The 20706-nt window shown below is 62.8% G+C and overlaps 2 protein-coding genes across 5 annotated transcripts; one reads left to right on the forward strand and one right to left on the reverse strand.

Moving 5' to 3' along the window:
• The first annotated feature begins 8786 nt into the window (after positions 1-8786).
• MFSD12 (major facilitator superfamily domain containing 12) lies at positions 8787-18985 on the forward strand. Its single transcript, XM_072721804.1, has 10 exons — positions 8787-9229; positions 13101-13311; positions 14635-14773; positions 14868-15050; positions 15183-15275; positions 15361-15453; positions 15763-15933; positions 16013-16107; positions 16940-17070; positions 17171-18985. The coding sequence occupies exons 1-10, from the start codon at positions 8932-8934 to the stop codon at positions 17191-17193; spliced, it is 1437 nt and encodes a 478-aa protein (XP_072577905.1). The 5' UTR covers positions 8787-8931; the 3' UTR covers positions 17194-18985.
• Positions 17752-20706, reverse strand: TEKTIP1 (tektin bundle interacting protein 1). 4 transcript variants are annotated; one of them, XM_026019455.2, is made up of 4 exons: positions 20165-20706; positions 18294-18532; positions 18048-18173; positions 17771-17949 (listed from the first exon to the last, which is right to left on the reverse strand). In XM_026019455.2, exons 1-4 carry the CDS (start codon positions 20245-20247, stop codon positions 17771-17773), a joined length of 627 nt encoding a protein of 208 aa, XP_025875240.2. In that variant the 5' UTR covers positions 20248-20706. The 4 variants fall into 4 exon arrangements, with proteins under 4 accessions (XP_072577908.1, XP_072577906.1, XP_025875240.2 ...); XM_072721807.1 differs by having other exon boundaries at positions 17752-18173; XM_072721806.1 differs by having other exon boundaries at positions 18048-18532.

The following is a 20706-nucleotide window of genomic DNA, read 5'->3' on the forward strand; positions in this document are numbered from 1 at the left end:
CCTGTCTTCGGATCTCGCAAACCGGGCGGGGAAGTTACCCCACTAGTCCCTGAAGTTAGGGCCCCCGGCGTCCCGCTGTGCCCAGCCCCGCAGTGCGCGGGCGGGGGCTGCTGTTCCCCCGGAGGCTCCGCTTTCCCCCACCCCGTGCAATGGGGACCTTGCACGATGTGCGGGACCAGGAGGCTGGGATGCCCGAAGCTGAGGTCCGAGGCTGGGACCCCGTGGAGATGGAGGGGCCGGAGGCTCTGCTCTGGGATCTGGGGGAGCCCCAGGCGGCAGCGTGGTCCTGTGGCCTGGGCTGGGACTTCCCCGACTCCCAGGATGACAGCTGTGGCCGCTAGATGCTCACGATGTCCCGTTAGTCCCCAAACAACTCTCCCACATCACCGCCCTGCCCTCCTCTGCCTTCTCCACCCCCTGATGTCCCTCACATACAAATAGGTCCCTTTCTCTCACTCCCGCCTTCAGGCTTTTGCACCTGGTGTGCCCTTTCCTCCAGGTTATCCGCCTGGCTCATGGCTTGATCTCCTTCAGGTCTTTGCTGAAATGTCAACTTCTCAATGAGGTTTCCCCCATACACCTTGTCTTATTTGTTCCCCATGTGATTGTTTCCTCTGCTACATAACAGTTTTGTTTTCAGTTTTATTTTAAGTAAGCTCTCCCCCCAACGTGGGCCCACCCAGAAATCAAGAGTCACATGCTCTATGACTGAGCCGGCCAGGCGTCCCCCAAAGAACAAAATTTTAACGGAATAAATTTGAAAATCTAAGTGGCTTTGTTGAGGGATTCATGGGTGGAGCAGTATCCCACCTAGCAAGTAGAAGGGCGCTCCAAAGAGGTGAACAAAGTGGAAGGTTAGGGATGCCTGGGCTGCTCAGTCGTTGGCTCAGGTCATGATCCTGGGGTTCTGGGATCGAGTCCCGCATCCGGCTCCCTGCATGGAGCCTGCTTCCCCCTCTGCCTGTGTCCCGGTCTCTCTCTCTCTCTCTCTCTCTCTGTATCTTCATGAATGAATGAATGAATGAATGAATGAATAAATAAATAAATAAATAAATAAATAAATATAAATTTTAAAGGGAAGTTATAGAGAAAGGAAAAAGGGGAGAAGATGTTCTTAGCAAGAGAAAAGAATTGTTCCTCCTTGCAAGGTGACTTTCCCTTAGCAGGGCAAGAGCTGGCGGTCTTACTATGCTGATTCTCTCATTTTCCTTTGGGGTGAGGAGGGAAAGTTCCTGGCTGACCCAGTAAGACCTAACATTTCTGGGGGAGGCTGAAGCTGTAGTTGGCTTAGGCATTAAGCCCCACTTTGATGACTTGCCCCAAGAGGCTCTTTTATGGGCGAGTGGTTTTTAACACTTCCAGCACCTAGAACAGTGCCCCAGGAGCTGCTCAATCCGCATTTGCCGAATAAGCAAATGTGTGAAATACAGTAAATTTCTCAGAGGCAAGTGCTTTGGAAAACAGCCTAGCAGTTCCTCAAAACATTAAACATGAAGTTACCAGGTGATCCAGAAAACCCCTTCCTAGAGGTGAATTCAAGAGAATGGACAACACATGTCTACGCAGGAACTTGTCCACAAATGTTCACAGCAACATGATTCAGAATGGCCGAAAAGTAGAAATAACTCCAATGCCCATCAGTTGATTAACAAACAAAATGTGGTCCATTCATCTAATAGAATATCACTGGCCATAAAAAAGAAACAAATAAGGGGATAAGGGGCGCCTGGCTGGCTCAGTCAGAGGAGCCTGTGACTCTTGATCTCCGGGTCATGAGTTCAAGCCCCACGTTAGATGTAGAGATCACGAAGATAAACTTAAAAAAAAAAAAGGAATAAATTGCTGATTCATGCTACAACGGGGGGTGAACTTTGAAAACATGATGCTCAGTGAAAGACGCCAGTCACAAAAGACCACAAGTGTGTGGCTCCATTCATACAAAATGTCCAGAACAGGCAAATAAATCCGCAGAGATGGAAAGTTAGTGGATGCCTGGGGCTGGGGAATTCACGGGGACAGGCAATGGGGGAGAAGCTGCTAATGGGCATGGAGTTCCTTTTTGAGTGATCAAAATGTTCTAAAATTAGACCGCGGTGATGGTTGCATAACTCTAAATATACTAAAAACCTCAGAATGCCACACTTTAAATGGGTGCATTGTATGGTATGTGAATCAAAGCCCCGCACAACCTGCTTCCCTAAGAGGCAGCCCTGGGCCGAGTGGGATGAGCGTGCCCTGGAATTTTGACGGATCCAGATTCCAGACCCTGCTCTACTGCTTCTTGGGACACACCACCCTCGCCTCCCTCCCTCCGCTGCCTTAAACAAAAACCTAGGTGAGAAGTCCAGGCAGGAAGATGGGGAACCCCGCCTCTTTGGCTTGATTGACAAGGGGTTGCCTTAGAAACTGTCCTCCCCGCCCCCCAAGGTACCACCCAAGGAATTCAGGGTCATCCTGCAGGTCAGAAAGAAATGATATCTTTTGAGGTTGGTTTTCTTTTTTAAAGATTTTATTTATTTATTTGTTTGTTTATTTATTTATTTATTTATTTATTTATTTATTTATGAAAGACACAGAGAGAGAGGCAGAGGCACAGCAGAGGGAGAATCAGGCCCCATGCAGGGAGCCCTACGCGGGACTCGATCCTGGGACTCCAGGATCATGCCCTGGGCGGAAGGCAGGGGCTAAACCGCTGAGTCACCCAGGGATTCCCCCCCCCCCTTTTTTTTTAAGAATATTTATTTATTTTACAGAGAGAGCAAGCAGGGAGGGAGCAGAGGGAGAGGGAGATGATTTCCAGCGGACTCCGCGCAGAGCCTGCTGCCAGAAGAGGGGCTCTGTCCCGGCAGCCCGGGATCATGACCTGAGCCAAAACCAAGAGTCCCACGTCTAATGGACTGAGCCACCCAGGCGCCCCTGAGGTTGATTTTGAAAGCAATTTGCAGCTCCTGGGGATCAAGAAAAAGATCTTGCTGCATGGATATTCTCTAGAAAAAATAAGGGTTTCCAGTCCAAACTGCATTGGATTCCGTCCAATTCATGCAGCCCGTACACACCCACACCCCCAAACAAGCGACACACAAGCAGCAGTGTTCGTACTATAATTTGACTTTACATCCTTCGTGATTTATTTGACAGCAGGTCCTTTCTGCCCTGAAATTATAAATCATTTTTTCTTTCTTCTTTTTCAGTAGGCTTCACGCTCGAACTCATGACCCCAAGATCAAGAGTCGTGTGTCCAATAACTGAAGCAGCGAGGCACCCCTTATTTTTTCTTAGCTACAGAAAGGTCTCTCAGTACTTAGGCCTCGGTAGGGGCGCCGGGGTGGTTCAGCTGGGTCAACCACCCACTCTTGGTTTAGGTCAGGCCATGATCTCAGGTCATGATCTCAGGGTCACAAGACTGAGCCCCATGAAGGGCTGTGCAGTCAGCATCGAGTCACTTGGGATACTCTCTCTCCCCACTTGCGCTCTCTTTCTCTAAAATAAATAAATAAAGTCTTAAAAAAAAAACAGCCCACCTAGCTCTCCTTAAAAGCAGGAACCACAGCTGTCTAAAGTCATAAATTTCGTGTTAGTTTCTTTCTTTTCCTTTCTTTTTTTTTCAGATTTATTTATTCATGATAGAGAGGGAGAGAGAGGGATCCCTGGGTGGCGCAGTGGTTTAGCGCCTGCCTTTGGCCCAGGGCACAATCCTGGAGACCCAGGATCGAGTCCCACGTCGGGCTCCCGGTGCATGGAGCCTGCTTCTCCCTCTGCCTATGTCTCTGCCTCTCTCTCTCTGTGACTATCATAAATAAATAAAAATAAAAATAAAAGATTAAAAAAAAAAGAGAGAGAGAGGCAGAGACACAGGCAGAGGGAGGAGCAGGCTCCATGCAGGGAGCCCGACGCAGGACTCGATCCGGGGGGATCAGGCCCTGGGCCCAAGGCAGGTGCCCAACCGGTGAGCCATCCGGGCGTCCCAACCTGTTACACTTAATAGAGCATTTCCTACCCACACGCGTGCACACATGCGCACACACTGCTGGAGCCGCAGAAACAAAGCACCGCAAACCCGGGCCTTACACAACAGACAGGTACTGGGCCGGGGGCCAGGGCCTGGAGGTGCACCTGCAGGGCTTGGGCAGAGCTGGTCCCCGCTGCGGCCCCAGGGACACTGTCCCCGGCTCTTCCCGCTTCCCCGCGTCTGCTCGCTGGCCGTCCAGGGTGCTCCGCGGCCTGTCCAAGCAGCGCCCAGACCTCCCTGCCTTCATGGTCACTTGGCTTCTCCCCGTGTGTCGGTGTCCATCCTTCCCTTGTGACCGGGTCCACTCGGGACCCTGCAGAGTGACATCATCTTAACTCACTACATCTGCAATCGTCCTATTTCCAAACAAGGGTGTATTTCCAGATCCTGGGGATTGGGACTTCCAGATGGAAATCTGGGGTGGAGGGTAGGGAGGTGGCAGGGGAGAGGACGCAACGGGAAACACAAGTCACGCACACACACGTGTTTCTGTACAGATGAGAGGCCATCCTTTGTGTTTGTGATCAGACTATCCTCGTGCTGTAAACACCAGGCCTGGGTTGCAGTGTCCCCCACTGAAATGTTTAATGCTTATTTGCCAACACGGGGTAGGATCAGGATGCAGGGGCGTCTGGGGGGCTCCGTGGTGGAGCGTCTGCCTTGGGCCCAGGACATGATCCCCGGGTCCTGGGATCGAGTCTTGCATCAGGCTCCCCGCAGGGAGTCTGCTTCTCCCCCTGCCTGTGTCTCTCCCTCTCTCTGTGTCTCTCATGAATAATTAAAATATCTTTTAAAAGAAAAAAATGAATCAGGGTGTAGTTAGCGCTGCTGGGACACCTGGGCCACCCTCGGGATTTTTGAGGGACACCTTTAGCACGAGGGGCTGCTGTGATGGACAATGGAGGGCTGAGGTCCCAGCCACCAGAAAGAAGGGGTGGGGGGCGGGGGACCCTCGGAAGGTCAGGGAGGTGGCCCTGAGCCCTTGGTGTGTGACTCGAGCTGTTTACCGAAGCCGCCTGCGCCTCGGTCCAGCGCTCCCAGAGCGGGACGGTGACTGTGTCAGGACGTCGAGGGGTTAAGGAGCTTAATTCATGTTCTGCCTTAGAACTGGGCCTGGCGCTCAGCCTCCAGGCCCAGTGGACTGAACGTGTTCGCTGGTTTGGTCCCCGTTGTCTGTGCAGCTGCAGAACCCCTCCCCCCTCCCCCCCTTCCCGCCCCCCCCCCCCCCCCCCCCCCCCCCCGGCAACGGAGAATTTTCTAGTAGGGTGGTTGCCACCCAGGGTGACTCAGGGCACCCTGCACGATGCCTAGAAACATCTTTGGCTGTGACGATCTGTGGTGGGGGGTGCCCCTGGCGTCTACTGGGTGGGGGCCAGCGATGCTGGGATGCACAGGACAGCCCCCCGCAGCCCCACAGGATGATCTGGAGCCATGTGTCATTGTGCCCGGGCTGGCGAACCCCAATCTCCAGGCTGAACACCAACCCTGTGACCCTATCCCGCAGTGCTACAGTCGTGCCCACTTTACAGAAAGGAAAACTGAGGCTTGGGAGCTTCCCTGAGACTTTGATCTTGGCTGTGGGCCCCACCCCCACAGCCACCCTGGGATCTTATGGAAGTTGGCCAAGGTCCCAGGCGGCTTCTAGCAACCTCCACCGGTCCCCTTCCCACCCCCCCATCCTCCCCTACCCCCGCTCCTAGTCACGGGGTGGGGGCTGGTCTGGGAGAGGATCAAAGCAAACCCCCCTCCCTACCTGCAGCTGGACCGTGGCCAGGAGGACATCCGATCTCCAGCAGGGGCGGGGCGGGGGGCGCTGGACGCTCTGGGCACGTCCGAGCCCGTCCGGATCTCTCTGGACCCTGAGCCTGTCTCCGTCCTGTCCCGAGGGCCTGCTTTCTCACATCCTCCTTGAGGCAGGACCTTCTCTGATCTTCCCCTGCCAGCCTCACCCCTGCCTCAACCCCAGCAGCCAAAGGCCTGCTTAGGAGCAGACGCCCTCGTCCCCACCCAGACTCTATATGGGACCCCCCTCCCCCCCAGGTCCTCTCAAAACCCCGCCGTGGCTCCCCAGTGCCCCGGAGGAACGCCCAGACTCGGGCTGCCACTCAGTGTCTGAGCCTCCAGCACCAGCACCGGCCACAGGGGGGCCGACTGGGGGCCTCAGTCTTTGGGGCTCAGCGTGACGCCAGATCCAGCAGATGAATGAGTCCGGGAAGGAAGGTTGGAGGGAAGGAAGGACACAGCTAGGGGCTGCCTTGTTCTTGCCGCACCCCCACACCCCCGCCCCGTCCCCACCAAGGTCCAGGCCCAGGAATAGCCTGCGGCTCCCCTGGGAGGAAAACCCAGAGATGTGTTGGTGCTTCTGCCAAACGCCCCCTGCTCTGCTCCTCGTGCTGCACCTGCTCCAGGGGGTGCGGGCTGAGCCCTGTGCGTTCCTGACCCGCAGGGGAGGCCGGTCAGAGCGGACTCCAGGCACCTTTCTCTCCAGGTGGGGCCCCACCAGCAAATAAAGAGCTCAAAGACGCTGCGGACGCTGCGGATCACGCGGGGAGCCGAGCTTGGGTCCTGAATCTGCCTCTTGTTAGCCGCGTGCCCTCTGGCCAGGGACTTCTGTAAGAGCCTGTTCTCTCTGTAAAATGGGTAAGAAGGAGTGTAGGATCCCCCAGGGATGTGGGATGAAAGGAGATGAGAAGCTGTAAATACAAAGCTTAGGTGAGGGGCGCCTGGCTGGCTCAGAAACAGAGCGTGTGACTCTGGATCTCGTGTGACTCTTGATCTCAGGGTCGTGAGTTCGAGCCCCACGTTGGGGGTGGAGGGGCCTTAAATCAACAAATAACTTTTTATTTATTTATATTTAAGATTTTATTTATTTATTCATGAGAGACAGACAGAGAGAGAGAGAGAGGCAGAGACACAGGCAGAGGGAGAAGCAGGCTCCATGCAGGGAGCCCGACGTGGGACTTGATCCCGGGTCTCTAGGATCAGGCCCTGGGCTGAAGGCGGCGCTAAACCGCTGGGCCACCAGGGCTGCCCCCAACAAATAACTTTTTAAAAGCATTTTAAAGAAGTGTAGGCAAGTATTTTTTTAAAAGTAGTGTAAAGCTGAGGCTGAGAATGTCTTTTTTTTTTTTTTTAGAATGTCTTTAAGTCATCTCTCATTCCCCTGGAGAACCGGGCGGGAGCATGGCCTCTGGGGAGGAAAGAATTTAGATTCTTGTCTCTCCTTATCGGTTTATCTCCTCCAAATCGGTGACCCCTTATCTCCCCGCTGCCCCCTCCACCACTAGGTTATCTTGAGTCCCTATTACCCCATCCACACCCATTTTGGGGGCTCCTTTTCATAAAACAGTGGGTACTGTGGTGGGTGGCCTGCGTCAGTGTGGGGGTCTGGACTGGGACACCCCCCTTTCGTGGGCTGCCTGGGCCCCTGGTTGGTCAGCGGGTTCCTGTCTGTTTCTGAACTTCGGAATCTCTGCCTCCGGGTCCAGCATACGGTCATTCGACAGATGTTTCTTGAGCTCCTACTATGTGCCAGGCGTCGCTGGAGACAGCAGTGACCGACAGGGCTCTGGCCCCTGCCTTCACGGTCATAGTTCAGTGGGGGACACAGCTACAGCTGGGGTGGCCAGACGGGAGCAGATGTCAGGGTTATGATGGGGAGGGGCGGCCCAGAGTACTGTAGAGGTGACCGGGGAGAGGGGGGGTGGCTGAGAAACCTTTCTGCCTAAGACTATTAAGAGCTAACAATTATGTCACTTAACAAAAAAAAGATTTTATTTTATTTTTTTAAAAAGTAATCTCTAGGCCATTGTGGGGCTGAGATCAAGGGTGGTTCCCTGTATGGGCCGAGCCAGCCAGGCGCCCCTGTAGGACTTGTGTGCATGACGCCCAGCCCAGATCTGGGGAGACGAGACCCGCAGAGTTGCAGGGCGTGTCCGAGCTGGAACAGCGGGTGGGAGCGGGGCTGGGTTTGGCCCCAAGCGTCTGGCTCCGGGGTGCAGGTGTCAAACCGCTGCTGGAGGAGGCCCGGGGTGGGGTGGGGTGACGACTGGGTGCTCCGCTGGGAGGAACTTGCCCCTCCGGGAGGCCCGTCGGAGGAGTGGGGAGGAGCTCGGAGCGCAGGCCCGGGGGCGCCGCGTGCACCTGACTCGCTGAGCCCCGCGCGCCCTCCCCGCGCTCCGGCGCCCGCTTCCCTCCGGGCCTGGGGAGAGGACCCACGTGGGGCATCTGGCTCACAGTCAGCGCTCATTAAACGCCAGCTGGTGTTATTATGATGATTACCCCCATTATTATCCTTAATAAACTAATTAATTAGAACTAATGCGCCCTCTCCGCGTCCGACTGGGCCTCTCCGGGAAGTCACTGGACCGAGGAGGGGCAGCTCCACGCAGAATCCGCCGGCAGCCCCCCGCCCACCCTCCACGCCCCCGGCCCCCCCGCCCCCGGCCCCACTCATTAGGCCTCGTGAAGCAGCGGGCGGGCTAGGGCGGCGCGGGCCCGAAGGCCGGAGTGTGGGTGTGGGCACCCCCTGCGCCGTCCCCCGCCCCTGGGGGCCCGCGAGCCCCACGGTGAGCCGTCGGGCGCTAGGACCGCCCCGCCCCGTCGGCGCAGGGCGTGGAGGCCGCGCTGGCCCCCCGAGGCCACGCCCCCTCTCCGGTGATTGGCTGCCGGGCTCCGGCGCGCCGCCCCGATTGGCGGAGGCGGCCGCCAGCATCCCCCGCCCCGCCCCGCCCCGCCCCGCCCGGGCCTTAATACGGGGTTCGGGGCCCGGCGGCCGCAGGCGCGCTCGGAAGGGCGGGCTTGGGCTTGGGCTTGGGCTTGGGCTTGGGCGGCGGCGCGGGGAGAGCCGGGCGGGGACGGTGCGCCCCGGGGGTCGCGTCTGCCGCTCGCCAGACCGCCGGGCCCGGGTGCGGAGCGCGGCCATGGGCCCGGGGCCCCCGGCGGCCGGAGCGGCGGCGCCCCCGCGGCCACTGTCGCTGGCGGCGCGGCTGAGCTACGCGGTGGGCCACTTCCTCAATGACCTGTGCGCGTCCATGTGGTTCACCTACCTGCTGCTCTACCTGCACTCGGTGCGCGCCTACAGCTCGCGCGGCGCCGGCCTGCTGCTGCTGCTCGGCCAGGTGGCCGACGGGCTGTGCACGCCCCTCGTGGGCTACGAGGCCGACCGCGCCGCCGGCCGCTGCGTGCGCTGCGGGCCCCGGAAGGCCTGGCACCTGGTTGGTAAGTCGCGGCCGAGCCCCCCCCGCCCCGGGCCTGCGCCTCCCCCCTCCGACTGCCTCCCCGGAGGCCCGAGGCCCGAGCCTCCCCCGCCTGCCTACCCCGGGGCCTGAGCCTCCCCCCTCCGCCTGCCCCGGGGCCTGAGCCTCCCCCCTCCGCCTGTCCCAGGGCCTGAGCCTACACCCCCCCCTGCCTCCCCCCTCTGCCTGCTCCGGGGCCTCAGCCTGACACCCCCCTCCCTGCCTGCCCCCTCTGCCTGCCAGCCTACCCCAGGGCCTGAGCCTCCCCCCTCCGCCTGCCCCGGGGCCTGAGCCTCCTCCCTCCACCTGTCCCAGGGCCTGAGCCTACACACCCCCCTGCCTCCCCCCTCTGCCTGCTCCGGGGCCTCAGCCTGACACCCCCCTCCCTGCCTGCCCCCTCTGCCTGCCAGCCTACCCCAGGGCCTGAGCCTCCCCCCTCCGTCTGCCCCAGGGCCTGAGCCTCCCCTCTCCGCCTGCCCCGGGGCCTGAGCCTGACACCCCGCCCCCTGCCTGCCCCCTCTGCCTGCCAGCCTACCCCAGGGCCTGAGCCTCCTCCCTCCGCCTGTCCCAGGGCCTGAGCGTCCCTCTCTGCCTACCCCCTCCGCCTGTCCCAGGGCCTGAGCCTCCTCCCTCCAGCTGCTCAGAAGCCCTCTTGCCCCATCCGTGACCTCCTCCGTCTGTCTGCCTAACTGCTCTGTGCTCCTTCTGTCTGTCACCTGACCGCTCATGTGACCCTCCAGTGGCACTTCCCTTTGTCTTTCTGTCTGACCCCGGTGGGCACCCTGAGCCCTCTCTGGATGCGGCCTGCCTAGAGCCCCCTCCGTCAGTCTGCCTGGCCCAGCTTGACTCTTCCATCTGTCTGTCGGGTGACTGCTCAGGGCAACTCCGTCTCCATGAGGGGCAGGCTGCCTAGAGCCCCGTCCATCAGTCTGTCCGTTTGTCTAGAGCACTGCTGCCCATGTCCTCTGCCCCATCGCAGGGAGGTTTAGGGGTGCTGCCCTGGGGAGCCAAGGCTTGGGGGCCAGGGGAGACCAGAGACGTGGGGGTCAGTCTGGCCGCGGGGCGCACGGTGGTCCGGGGGAGCGGTCAGACCACCTCTGGTGGCGAGGGAGGCGGCAGGTCCCCCGGCAGCTGGCTGTCCTGCCTGGGGCGCACCCTTGATAAGGCCTGGCCCCCGCGTCCCACCTCTGCCGCCGGGATGCTGGGCCTTGAGATTAGCCCCAGCCGCGGTCTCTGCTGTTCTTTCCCGGCGTCCCGGCGTTTGGGGCCACTGGCATCAGGGGGCAGGACGCCTGCACGGTCCTGTGAATCCTGGGCGGCAGCTTCCAGAGTCCGGAGGGGCTGGCTGGTGGCTCCCTGGCCTTGGAGCGGTGACAGTGGCGGCGATCACCCCGGGTCCTCGTGAGCGCTACTTCTGCGGGGTGCAGCGCACCTCGGATCTCGGGGGTTGCGGCACGAAGGACACCAGGCTGCGCTGGGCGCTTGCGGCTGTAGCACTGGGAGGGAAGCAGGGGAGGCGGGGGACTCAGATGGGTGATCGCCTCCACCGAAAAAGGTGCCCCCCTTTGGGCTGATGTTGGGATTGTCTGCGGAGCTGAGCCCAGAGTCTCCAGTGACATTTGTTTGTTTTTTTTTTTTTTTTAAGATTTTATTTATTTATTCATGAGAGACACAGAGAGAGGGGGGACACAGGCCGAGGGAGAAGCAGGCTCCCTGCGGGGAGCCCCATGCGGGACTCGATCCTGGGACCCCGGGGTCTCGCCCTGGGCCCAAGGCAGATGCTCCACTGCCAAGCCCCTGGGCGCCCCTCCAGTGAGGTTTTGTTCCCGGTTGGTGAACTTGGGCGGGCGGATGGTGGGAGGCGGGGGTCTCTGCCGGGGGGAGTGGGGGGCAAGGCACAGAGCCCGCTGTGGGAGGGCAGCCCTGGCAGCGAGTGTCGCGTGTGCTCCAGGCCTGATTGTGGGCTCCTTTGTGGGGGGCGTGGGGTTCAGTGACGGACCCCCGACCCCCCAGGAGGCATCGGAGCCCCCAGCAGAGGCAGAGGTTAGGCACCTTGGTAAATAAAGAAGCGAAGGCTTTGTGTTCATGTCCAACGGGCCCGGGGGATGGGGGCCCCAGCGGGCTCCAGGGCCCCCACTTGCGCCCCTTCTCCGCCTCAGGGGGAGCATGTGGGAGCCCCGGGAGGATCTGTGGGCAGAGGAAGCTGGGGCAGCCCCTCCTGATGCCTGATAAGGTGGCTTGAGTGAAAGTCACCTCGGAAACCGTGCCCGCTTCTTTCTTTTGGCCCCTGAGCCTCTGGGTGACGGGTTCTCTTCCCCTTCGCCAGCTCCCTGGGCGCCCCCGCTCTAGCCCAGAGAGGACCCTCAGAGCCACACGTGGCTTCTCCCGTGGGGTCCCGGCTGGGGCATGTGGGTGGACAGTTTCCTAAGGGAGAGGTGTTGCTGTGAAGGATGAATAGGAGTGGGGGGGCGGGGGCTGAGACACCATGGCCTCGAGGCCGCAGAGCTCCTGCCTCCAGAGTCAACGCCGGGTTCCTGCCACCCCCCCCCCCCAGCCTCCTCCCGGCAATGGTTAACCCGGCCCGGCCAGTGTCGGGGCGGATTCCAGCCAGGGCAGCACATTCTTCTGACCAGAGTCTACGCAGTCTGTGTACGCCCCCCCCCCCCACCGCGTGAGCTCAGGGTGCCCCTCCCGGGCCCCACTTCCAAGGAAATAGCAAGGAAGGGTGCTTTTGCTTTCATTTCCTCCTCCCGGGCGCAGAGGCGGCCCCAGGCCCGGGGCGTGAGGTCCAGGGCCAGCTGGCAGGGCGGGCAGGGGATGGGGAGAGGGTGCTGGGTGGGGAGGGGCGGGCCCGGAGCGGGGAGGATGGGAGGCCACCTCTGGGTGCTCTAAGTACCTACTTACTCATCCTGGAGATGCGCGCCAGGCTCCGTGCCGGTGGCCTGGGCCCCAGCAGGGACCTGGAGAGACCTAGTGCCCACGCTCCCGGAGCCTGGCCCCGTGGGGGAGGCGGCCAGGAAACAAGCAGAGACAAAAGCGCCCCTGTGTGCGCTAAGCCACGAGAGAAGCGAGCGACGAGCAGCGTCTAGAGGGATTGGCGGGGAGGGGACAGCTGGTGACCGCGTTGGTGGGGGCCAGCTTTGAGGAGGTGGCATTGGAGTTGAGTCCCGAGACGGGAAGACTCAGCCTCCCTAGGATGTGAGGGGAATGAGGGGCACAGCTATGCAAAGGCCCTGGGGCAGGACGGAGCCTGGCCTGGGGGATGGCGGGGTGGGCGGGTCCCGCAGGGCCTGTTGGCTGCGCCTGTGGACTTGGGCTTCCGAGGTCCTGGGTTTTCCGGGGAAGAGACCTCCTTATGAGCTGGTGGCGACCCTGGGGCGCAGGGAGGGCAGGGTTAGGCGTCACCCCGCCTGGCTGCACCTGGCCGCCTGACTGCTGGGAACGCGGCGGGACGCTGGGCGGGACCTGGGGAAAGGCCCCATGGGGCCGGGGATGGGGGCTTGTGGGCGAAGAGGGTGTGTGCGGCCTCCGGGGACCCCGCGTGCCCTTTCAACCTGGTACGTGGCCGTGGGCACCCTGCTCCGTGTGGCCACGGGCACCCTGCTCCGTTTCCCCACCTGTCACCCTCCTGTTTCCTTCCTGCTGGGGGGCCCGAGGCTGGCAGGGGAGGCCCCGTTTTGTCCTTCCCTATCGCTCGGCGTATGTCCCGGCCCTGTCCTTTGTCTGGCGGCAGCGCACGACCTGGGACCAGGACACCGTTGTGTGCCTCGATTTCCCCGGCAGACACTGGGGGCACGTAGCAGGTGGAGGCCGGGCCCTGCGGGGTGACCTGCCCGCTCTCTGCTCATCCACAGGCACCGTCTGTGTCCTGCTGTCCTTCCCCTTCATCTTCAGCCCGTGCCTGGGCTGCGGGCCAGCCACCCCCGAGTGGGCCGCCCTCCTCTACTACGGGCCTTTCATTGTCATCTTCCAGTTCGGCTGGGCCGCCACGCAGATCGCCCACCTCAGCCTCATCCCGGAGCTCGCCACCAATGACCACGAGAAGGTGGAGCTCACGGCCCTCAGGTACGCGCCAGGCCGGGCCGCTTAGCCGTGTTTTTCTTTAAGGTTGATTTATTAGAGAGCGTGGGGGGAGGGGGAGAGGGAGGGAATCTCACAGCCTCGACCCCGTCCTTGTGACTCGAGCTGAGCCGGTATCACCAGTGGACGCTCGACCGAGGTGCCCCACCACTTAGCTGGGGTGGTGGTCTGTCCGGAGGCTTCCGTCAGGGCCCTGGCTGGGGCTGGGGCCTCCGCCGAGGCTTAGGGTCTTCTGAGGATCTCCTGATTAGGTCTGGCTCACCCAGGATAACCTCCCTTCGTTATATCCATAGACTCCCTTTACCTTTGTCACCAAACGCTGCTTCATTGTGGGAGCGACGTCCCATATTCACAGGCCCCCTCCCCAAGGGGAGGGACTAGGTGGGGTGGGACAGGGCCATCTTGGCATCCTGGCTGCCACACGTGCATACAGCTGCTCATCTGTTGACTTGCTTGGGGCATTAATGGAAGTTCTCCTGGATACGGTGCTAAAAGGAGCATTTATGGAGCGCTTGCTGTGTGCAGGCACAGATCCAGGCCCTTCACCTGCATTATCTTTAATCTTCCTAGAGGGTCACGTGCCCCCGTGAGGGTGTGGGCAGAGCATGCCCCTGGGGGAGGGCCGCAGCAGGAGAGGCTGGCAAGGATGGAGTTGCAGGGAGAGGGCCGGCACCGGGGGCGGCGGCCGGTGTGGCTGGAGCTCAGGGAAGGGCTGGCCGCCTCGAGGGCACCTGCTATGTGGTAGCGTCTTCGAGGGCCTCGCTCTGCCACCTCGGCCCGTTTGGCCCCCAGCGCTGCCAGCCTGGCTTCCTCCCAACCCCGCCGTTGAGTTCCGCATTTGGGGTTGCCCAATGCCCAGTCCCCGAGGGCCCCAGCCGGCAGGACGGGTGGTGCTGAGACCGGGCTCTGGGGCGCCTCCTACCTGCAGGCGCTTTCCTACCAGCCTTGCAGCCTCTTCACTTCGATCCCTGGGGTATTCTTGTTCTCACTTTCAGAAAGGGAAACTGAGTCCTGGTGTGAGATCCGGGGGCTCTGCCCCCACACCCCCAGCCCTCAGAGGGATGCTGCTCTATGGCTATAGGCAGGAGGGGCCCCACATGCTCCGAGACCACGGAGCCCCGGCCCCGTCCAGGCCCAGGATCTGGGAACCCATCCCAGTCCCCTTCTGAGCATCTCCGGTCTTGGCCGCATCAGTCCCGGCCTGGGCAGCGGGACGCACAGCAGAGTCGTGCGTCCAATGTCCGTCATCAGATGGTGTGGGGCCAAGGCCTTCCCGGCCACGTGCTGAAGCGTCGCCCGCCTCCGCAGGTATGCCTTCACCGTGGTGGCCAACATCACCGTGTACGCTGCCGCCTGGTTCCTGCTCCACCTGCAGGGCTCTCCGAACGTGGAGATGGCCCGGGATGCCAGTGACCAGCTGGGGATCCAGGACGTGCAGGTGTTCCAGGTGAGCCGGGCCCGGGAGGGACGCCCCGGTGGCCCCGAGCCTGGGGCCCGGGCTGAGAGCGCTGCCGCTGACCCCTCTCCCGCCTGGCCTCCAGAACCTCTCCCTGTTGGTGATAGGAGTTGGAGCCGTCTTCTCGCTGCTGTTCCACCTGGGCACCAGGGAGGGGCGCCGGCCTCAGGCGGAGGAGCCGGACGAGAACCGCCCGCTGCTGGCGCCCACTACTGCCCGGCCCCTGCTGCTCTGGAGACACTGGCTGCGGGAGCCCGCCTTCTATCAGGTGCGCTGGGGGGGCACGGGGCCCACCGTCCCTCCGCCGTCCTCCGCCGCCACGGCGCTCCCGGAGGCCCCTCGTCCCCGGCCGCGGGGGACAGAGGCGGCCCGACCCGAGCCCTCGCCCGCCCGCCCGCAGGTGGGCCTGCTGTACATGAGCACGAGGCTCATCGTGAACCTGTCGCAGACGTACATAGCCATGTACCTCACCTACTCGCTCAGCCTGCCCAAGGTGAGCGGGGCGGGGCGGGGCGGGGGGCCGGGTGCACAGGGCGGGGGCCCCCGCTGATGAGCCCACGCTCGCTCTGCCCCCGCAGAAGTTCATCGCCACCATCCCGCTGGTGATGTACCTCAGTGGCTTCTGCTCGTCCTTCCTCATGAAGCCCGTCAACAAGTGCATCGGGAGGAACGTGAGTGGGCAGGGCTGCGGGCGGGGGCCGGGAGGACCCCACAGCCGAGCGCCGGCACCCCGAGGGAGCTCGAGCACCCGTGCCACGTGGGGCGCCGCCGGTGGGGCGGGGAGACCTGAGCCCCGGCCAGCGCGGTTCGGGACCTCGACGTTGCGCCGCGTGTGGCTGCAGCCAGCTCCGGCCCAGGGCCGGCTCCGTGGCGCCTGGCAGCCCCCGGCCTCGCGGCCCTCCGACTCCGAGCCACGGGTGCTCGCAGACGGGCGGGCTGGCGCCCCGGGTGAGGGGCTCTGACGCGGCGCTCCCCCGCAGCTGACCTACTTTACGGGCCTCCTGGTGGTCCTGGCTTTCGCGGCCTGGGTGGCGCTGGCGGACAGGCTGGGCATGGCCGTGTACGCGGCGGCGGTGCTGCTCGGCGCGGGCTGCGCCACCATCCTCGTCACCTCGCTGGCCATGACGGCCGACCTCATCGGCCCCCACACGGTGAGGCTGATGGTGTGGGCGGGGGGCGGGGGGCCGCGGCCGGGGCGGGGGGGCTGACCTCCCTGCTCGTGTACCCCAGCACAGCGGAGCCTTCGTGTACGGCGCCATGAGCTTCTCGGATAAAGTGGCCAACGGGCTGGCGGTCATGGCCATCCAGAGCCTGTATCCCTGCTCGTGAGTGCCACCCGCTCGTCTGTTCACTTAGGAAGAGTGTGCTGCGCGCGCTGGCGCCAGGCCCGCTCCAGGTCTGCGGGTTCGGCCCCGGCGAAACACCTGCTCGCTCCTTACCTGTGGCACCTGGCTGGCCTGCTCGGCAAGCGCTGTGTCTGTCGTGTGCCGGGGACACAGCGTACGCCCGCACTGGGGGAGTGGGGGTGGGCAGGGCTGGGCAAAGCCAGAGCCTGTGTTCAGACCCTCAGAACCTACCTAGGGTTCCAGACCTAGATGGTTCTAGACTCCTGAGTTGGAGCCTCGTAGGAGTCTAGGATCTGGGAACACAAACCCATCCCTCAGTCCTCATAGACCTGGGGCAACGCCAGCCGCTTTAATAAGCATATAACTGTTATCTAAACCGGTGGCACGGGGGTGTAGAAAACATCACTTATGGAGGCCTGCCTGGGGCAAGAGGTCAGGGAGGGCTCCCTTGAGGAGGTGACATTGGACCTGAGACCAGTCAGGGAGTGCCAGGCAAACGCGCAGGAGCCACCAGTGCAAAGGTCCCGGGGCAGGACTGGGCTTGGCATTGGCAGGGAGGCCTCCGTGGCTAAAGGGGACAGGGCAGGTGTGCAAGGCCTGGGGGAGGGGGGCTGAGGGGGATGGGAGCCCTCTGGTGGCCACTGTGGGGAGAACCCAGAGGAGGGGACTGGTGGTCTAGGCGGGCGATGATGGGGCTGGACCTGCGGGAGGCGGACGCTGGGAGAGGACTGGGCAGGAGGCCCAGGCTGGAGGCCAGACAGCTGGCAACTCACCTGCGTCTGCCCTCCCCGCCCCCTCCCCCTCCCCCTAGCTTGGAGATTTGCTGCAGGGCCTGCATGGGCTTCTACCGCTGGGTGATGGTGGCCGCCACCGGCGGTGTGGGCGTGGCCGCCACCCTCTGTCTGTGCAGTCTCCTCATCTGGCCCATCCGCCTGCGGAGCTGTGAGTCCTCCCCGCCGTGCCCCCACTGGCCACGGGCTGCAGGGCTGGGCCAGGGGCAGGCCCCGCCCTCCCTGACCACCCCCACCCCATTCTCTTGCAGGGGACCCTGGAGCCCAGCCCTGATACCCCACGGTCCCTGTCCTGTGCACATGCACGGTGCCCAGCTGAGGCCAGGAGCAGCCCCGTGCCACCCCGGCTGCCATCCCTGCTCCTCCATCCTTGCCTGGGCCTAACGGCACCAGGGCAGGCGGTCAGGATCCCACTGAGCTCGGCCCTCTGGAACCCGGGGCTGTGCCCAGCTCACCCCTCACCATGGGGTGTCCCACATGCTGCCAGGTCCCTCGATAACGGCGTGGTCACGGAGCTGGACTGGAGCCTCAGGCAGAGGTGGGAGGAGCAGGTCCCCTGCCCTGTGCCCAGGCCGCTGCTGACCACGAATAAAGAGCCACCCGTGGGTGAGGACTGTGGCCTCAGCTGTCTGCCTGGAGCCCAGAGTGGGGAGAGGGCAGCTGGTGGGTCCCAGAGTCTTGGTCACCAGGGTCTTGGTTAGTAGCTCCCTTTATCTGGCTGCCACTGGACACCCCCCCCCAGTCCTCCCCACCACCCCAGTCCCCAGGGGGCAGATGCACAGGAGCGGGCTGGGGAGGGCTAGAGGCGCTGGGGTCCCTGTAGAGGGTGGCATCAGGCAGCATGAACTTTATCAGTGGATGGGTGTGTAGATGGGCGGGGGCCGCTGGTTGGTCGAGGGGCAGTAAGGCTCCAGGTCCCACTGCCGGTAGTTCTGGGTGGTGTAGCGCGGGCGCTGAGGCACCGACAGGTACGGCACATAGTCAGAGGCCGGCCCCGGTGGCTCCACCCCGTACCGGTGTCTGTTGAGCACTGTGGGGCCAGGACCCAGGTCACCTCCTGTCCCCTGGGCCGTGTGAACCCAGCCCCGGTGGCCCAGCTCCCTCCGGCTGCCCCCACCCCCTCCTCACCGTACTCCTTGCCCCGGATGGGCCTGTCTTTCCAGAGCATGCTCCCCCACTGCGTGCTGGGGGCCCTGTACTGGGCAGGGATGATGGGGTCATGCCACGCGGTCTCCCGGAGGCACTGGGTATAGGCTGTGGGGGGAGGGGGCGGGAGGTCGTCTCTGGCCCTTGCCCCCGTCCCCCCCCCCCCCCCCCGTCCCCCCTTCCCCGGGGCTGGCCTGGGGCTGGGGGCAGGCAGGGCTGAGCACTCACCCGAGGGCATGCTTCGCTCCCGGTGGCTGTGACATCCGTGCCAGCGGGCATAGGCCTCCCGGTACGGGCTGTCCGGGGCCCGTGGGAGCGTGTACCAGGCCTCGCGGGAGTCCGAGTTGGTTAGGCCCGTGTACCACAGCTGGCCGGCCGCGTCACGTCCCAGGGGTGTGTACTTCCAGCGTGTTGCCTGCTTGATGGCCGGTGCCCAGCGGGGCCCCTCCAGGGACAGGTAGTCCTCACTAGGGGGTGAAGGCAGGGGGCAGGAGATAGAGGCTGAGCCTGTGGCCCTCCCCTGCATTGTAGGCACGCACACCGGGCTGGGGGGGCGGTGCTGAGCCCTGCAGCCCCCTCTCCTCTCCAGCCCTCCAGGACCCTCCCTAAACCTTTTCCTATTTTAGTGTTTTTGGCCTGTCCTCCCCACCCCATCCCGGGGACACGGGGTGGCAGGGGGAGCCCCTGTGCCAGGCGGCCTCCCGGACGAGGGGGATGTACAGAGGCCCTGGGAACAGGGAACGGTGTAAGGAACAGGGACACAGGCCAGAGCTGAACTGTAAAGGTTGAGGGCCCCCCCTGCTGGTGCAGTTGGGGTGCGGTGGGGTGGGGAGCTTGTGACTCCTCATCTCGGGGGTTGTGAGGTCAAGCCCTGTGTTGGGTGTAAAAATGACTTAAAAATAAAATAACTAAAAATCGAATTTCAATGTGGTAACATTAAAAACAAAAGCAGACGAAACCCAAAAAGTGGAAAAGAAAACCACAAAGCGAAAGACCCCTTCAAAGCTGCTGAGGCTGCAGGGAATCTCGTCCGGCAGCACCGCCGCCCAGGCCCAGGGCGAGGACGAGCCGGGCCTTGGCCCCGGGAGCTGCGGGCCAGGGGCTTCTCCCTGCATCCTGTTCTCGCCCCTCGGGACGGGGTCACATCACGGACTAGAAACCCCCTGGTGGGCTTGGGGACCTGATGGAGACAGGGTTTGCTGCTCAAAGGGCAGCTTCAGGGTCGCCTCGGGAACCCTGCCCCGTGAGCTCAACACTTCACAACTGAGGTGCAGTAAAACACGGTGACAGCCAGCAGGTCTCTGTCAAATGTCGATGTAACAGATGAAGAGCACGTTGGAGCTGGGGAGAACCTCAAGCGAATGTCACCCTGGCCCACAACCCAGAGCCTTCCTGCCACTGGAAAGAGGTGACGGAACAGCCTGCCCTCGCTAACCCTACCCCTTGCCGCGGCCCCAGCTCCCGGGCTTCCGGCGAGTTCTGTGCCTGCTCTCCAGTGGGCGCCCCCGTCTGCACAGGCGCACAGTGGGGCGGCCTAGGGGCACTACCCCCTCCCCTGGGTGGGAAGGGCCCCCCAAGTCCACATCCGGCTGGTGTCTCAGAGCCACCCCGCTGGGAAGCAGGGTCCCAGCAGACACCATTGCTAAGCTGCGGGCACCTGGGGCTGGCCCCACCCGTGTGCAGGGCCTGGTGTCCTTGGATGGGGGAGCTTGGACACTGGGGACTGTGTCGCCAGGGCAGAGACTGGGGGGGATGCATCCCCGGGGGGCACCGAGGACTGCCAGGGAGGCACAGTGGAGCTGCTGCACTAGGCCCTAGAGGAACTGGCCTGCGGACCAGCTGGTCTCGGACTGCTGGCTTCCAGAACCAGGAGAGAACGCCTCTGGCTTCAGCCCCCAGCCTGGCGGTGTGTGCAGGCCGCTGCAGGAGACTCCCGGAGAGCCAGTCCATTCTGCCAGCCCTGCCTGTACCCCCAGGGAGCGGCCAGGCTAGGACAGGGCAAGGGCACAGCACCGATGGGCCTTGACTGGAGTCAGTGACACTCAAGAACATCAGGCCTGACACACGGCGGTGGCGCATAGGGCCGTGCGGCCACTCACCTGGACAGCGGTGCTGGGAAGTCGGCTTCGAGGGTCCCCCGGGGGACGTAGGGCCGGGCTGCCTCCCGCCGTAGGGTCTGCATGTCTGCCTCTGGGTCCCCAGGGGCTCAAGCCTGCAAGGCCTGTAGGGCCATTGTTGACAGTGATAAAGGCCACCCTCGGTGTCCTGGCAACGCTACTGGCCAGCACTGGCCCCCATCCAGCCTGCTCCTCCCTCCCCCAGTGGACGGGGCTGGGCCGGGAGGGCCAGGTGAGCGGAGGCGCATGCCTGGGGGGTGGGGGGTCTGTCCAGGAGCGAGCTGCTGGCCGTGAGGCCCTGGCTCCCTGTGCGCGACCCTGGGCTCCCACCTCCTCGGCTCCCGGCTGTGCCCCAGGTGCACCCTTCCAGAGCTCCCGCTGGGACCCCAGCTTCCGGCCCCCCTTCCTTGGGCCCTGTCCCTCATCTGCTTCTGAGACACTCAGCAAGATCCCCGGGCAGGCACGCACAGCAGCCCCATGCACAGTCCTCAACTGCATGACGACACAGACCATGTGTCCACCCA

The sequence above is a fragment of the Vulpes vulpes genome, chromosome 9 (assembly GCF_048418805.1).
Source record: "Vulpes vulpes isolate BD-2025 chromosome 9, VulVul3, whole genome shotgun sequence".
Taxonomy (NCBI): Eukaryota; Metazoa; Chordata; class Mammalia; order Carnivora; family Canidae; genus Vulpes; species Vulpes vulpes.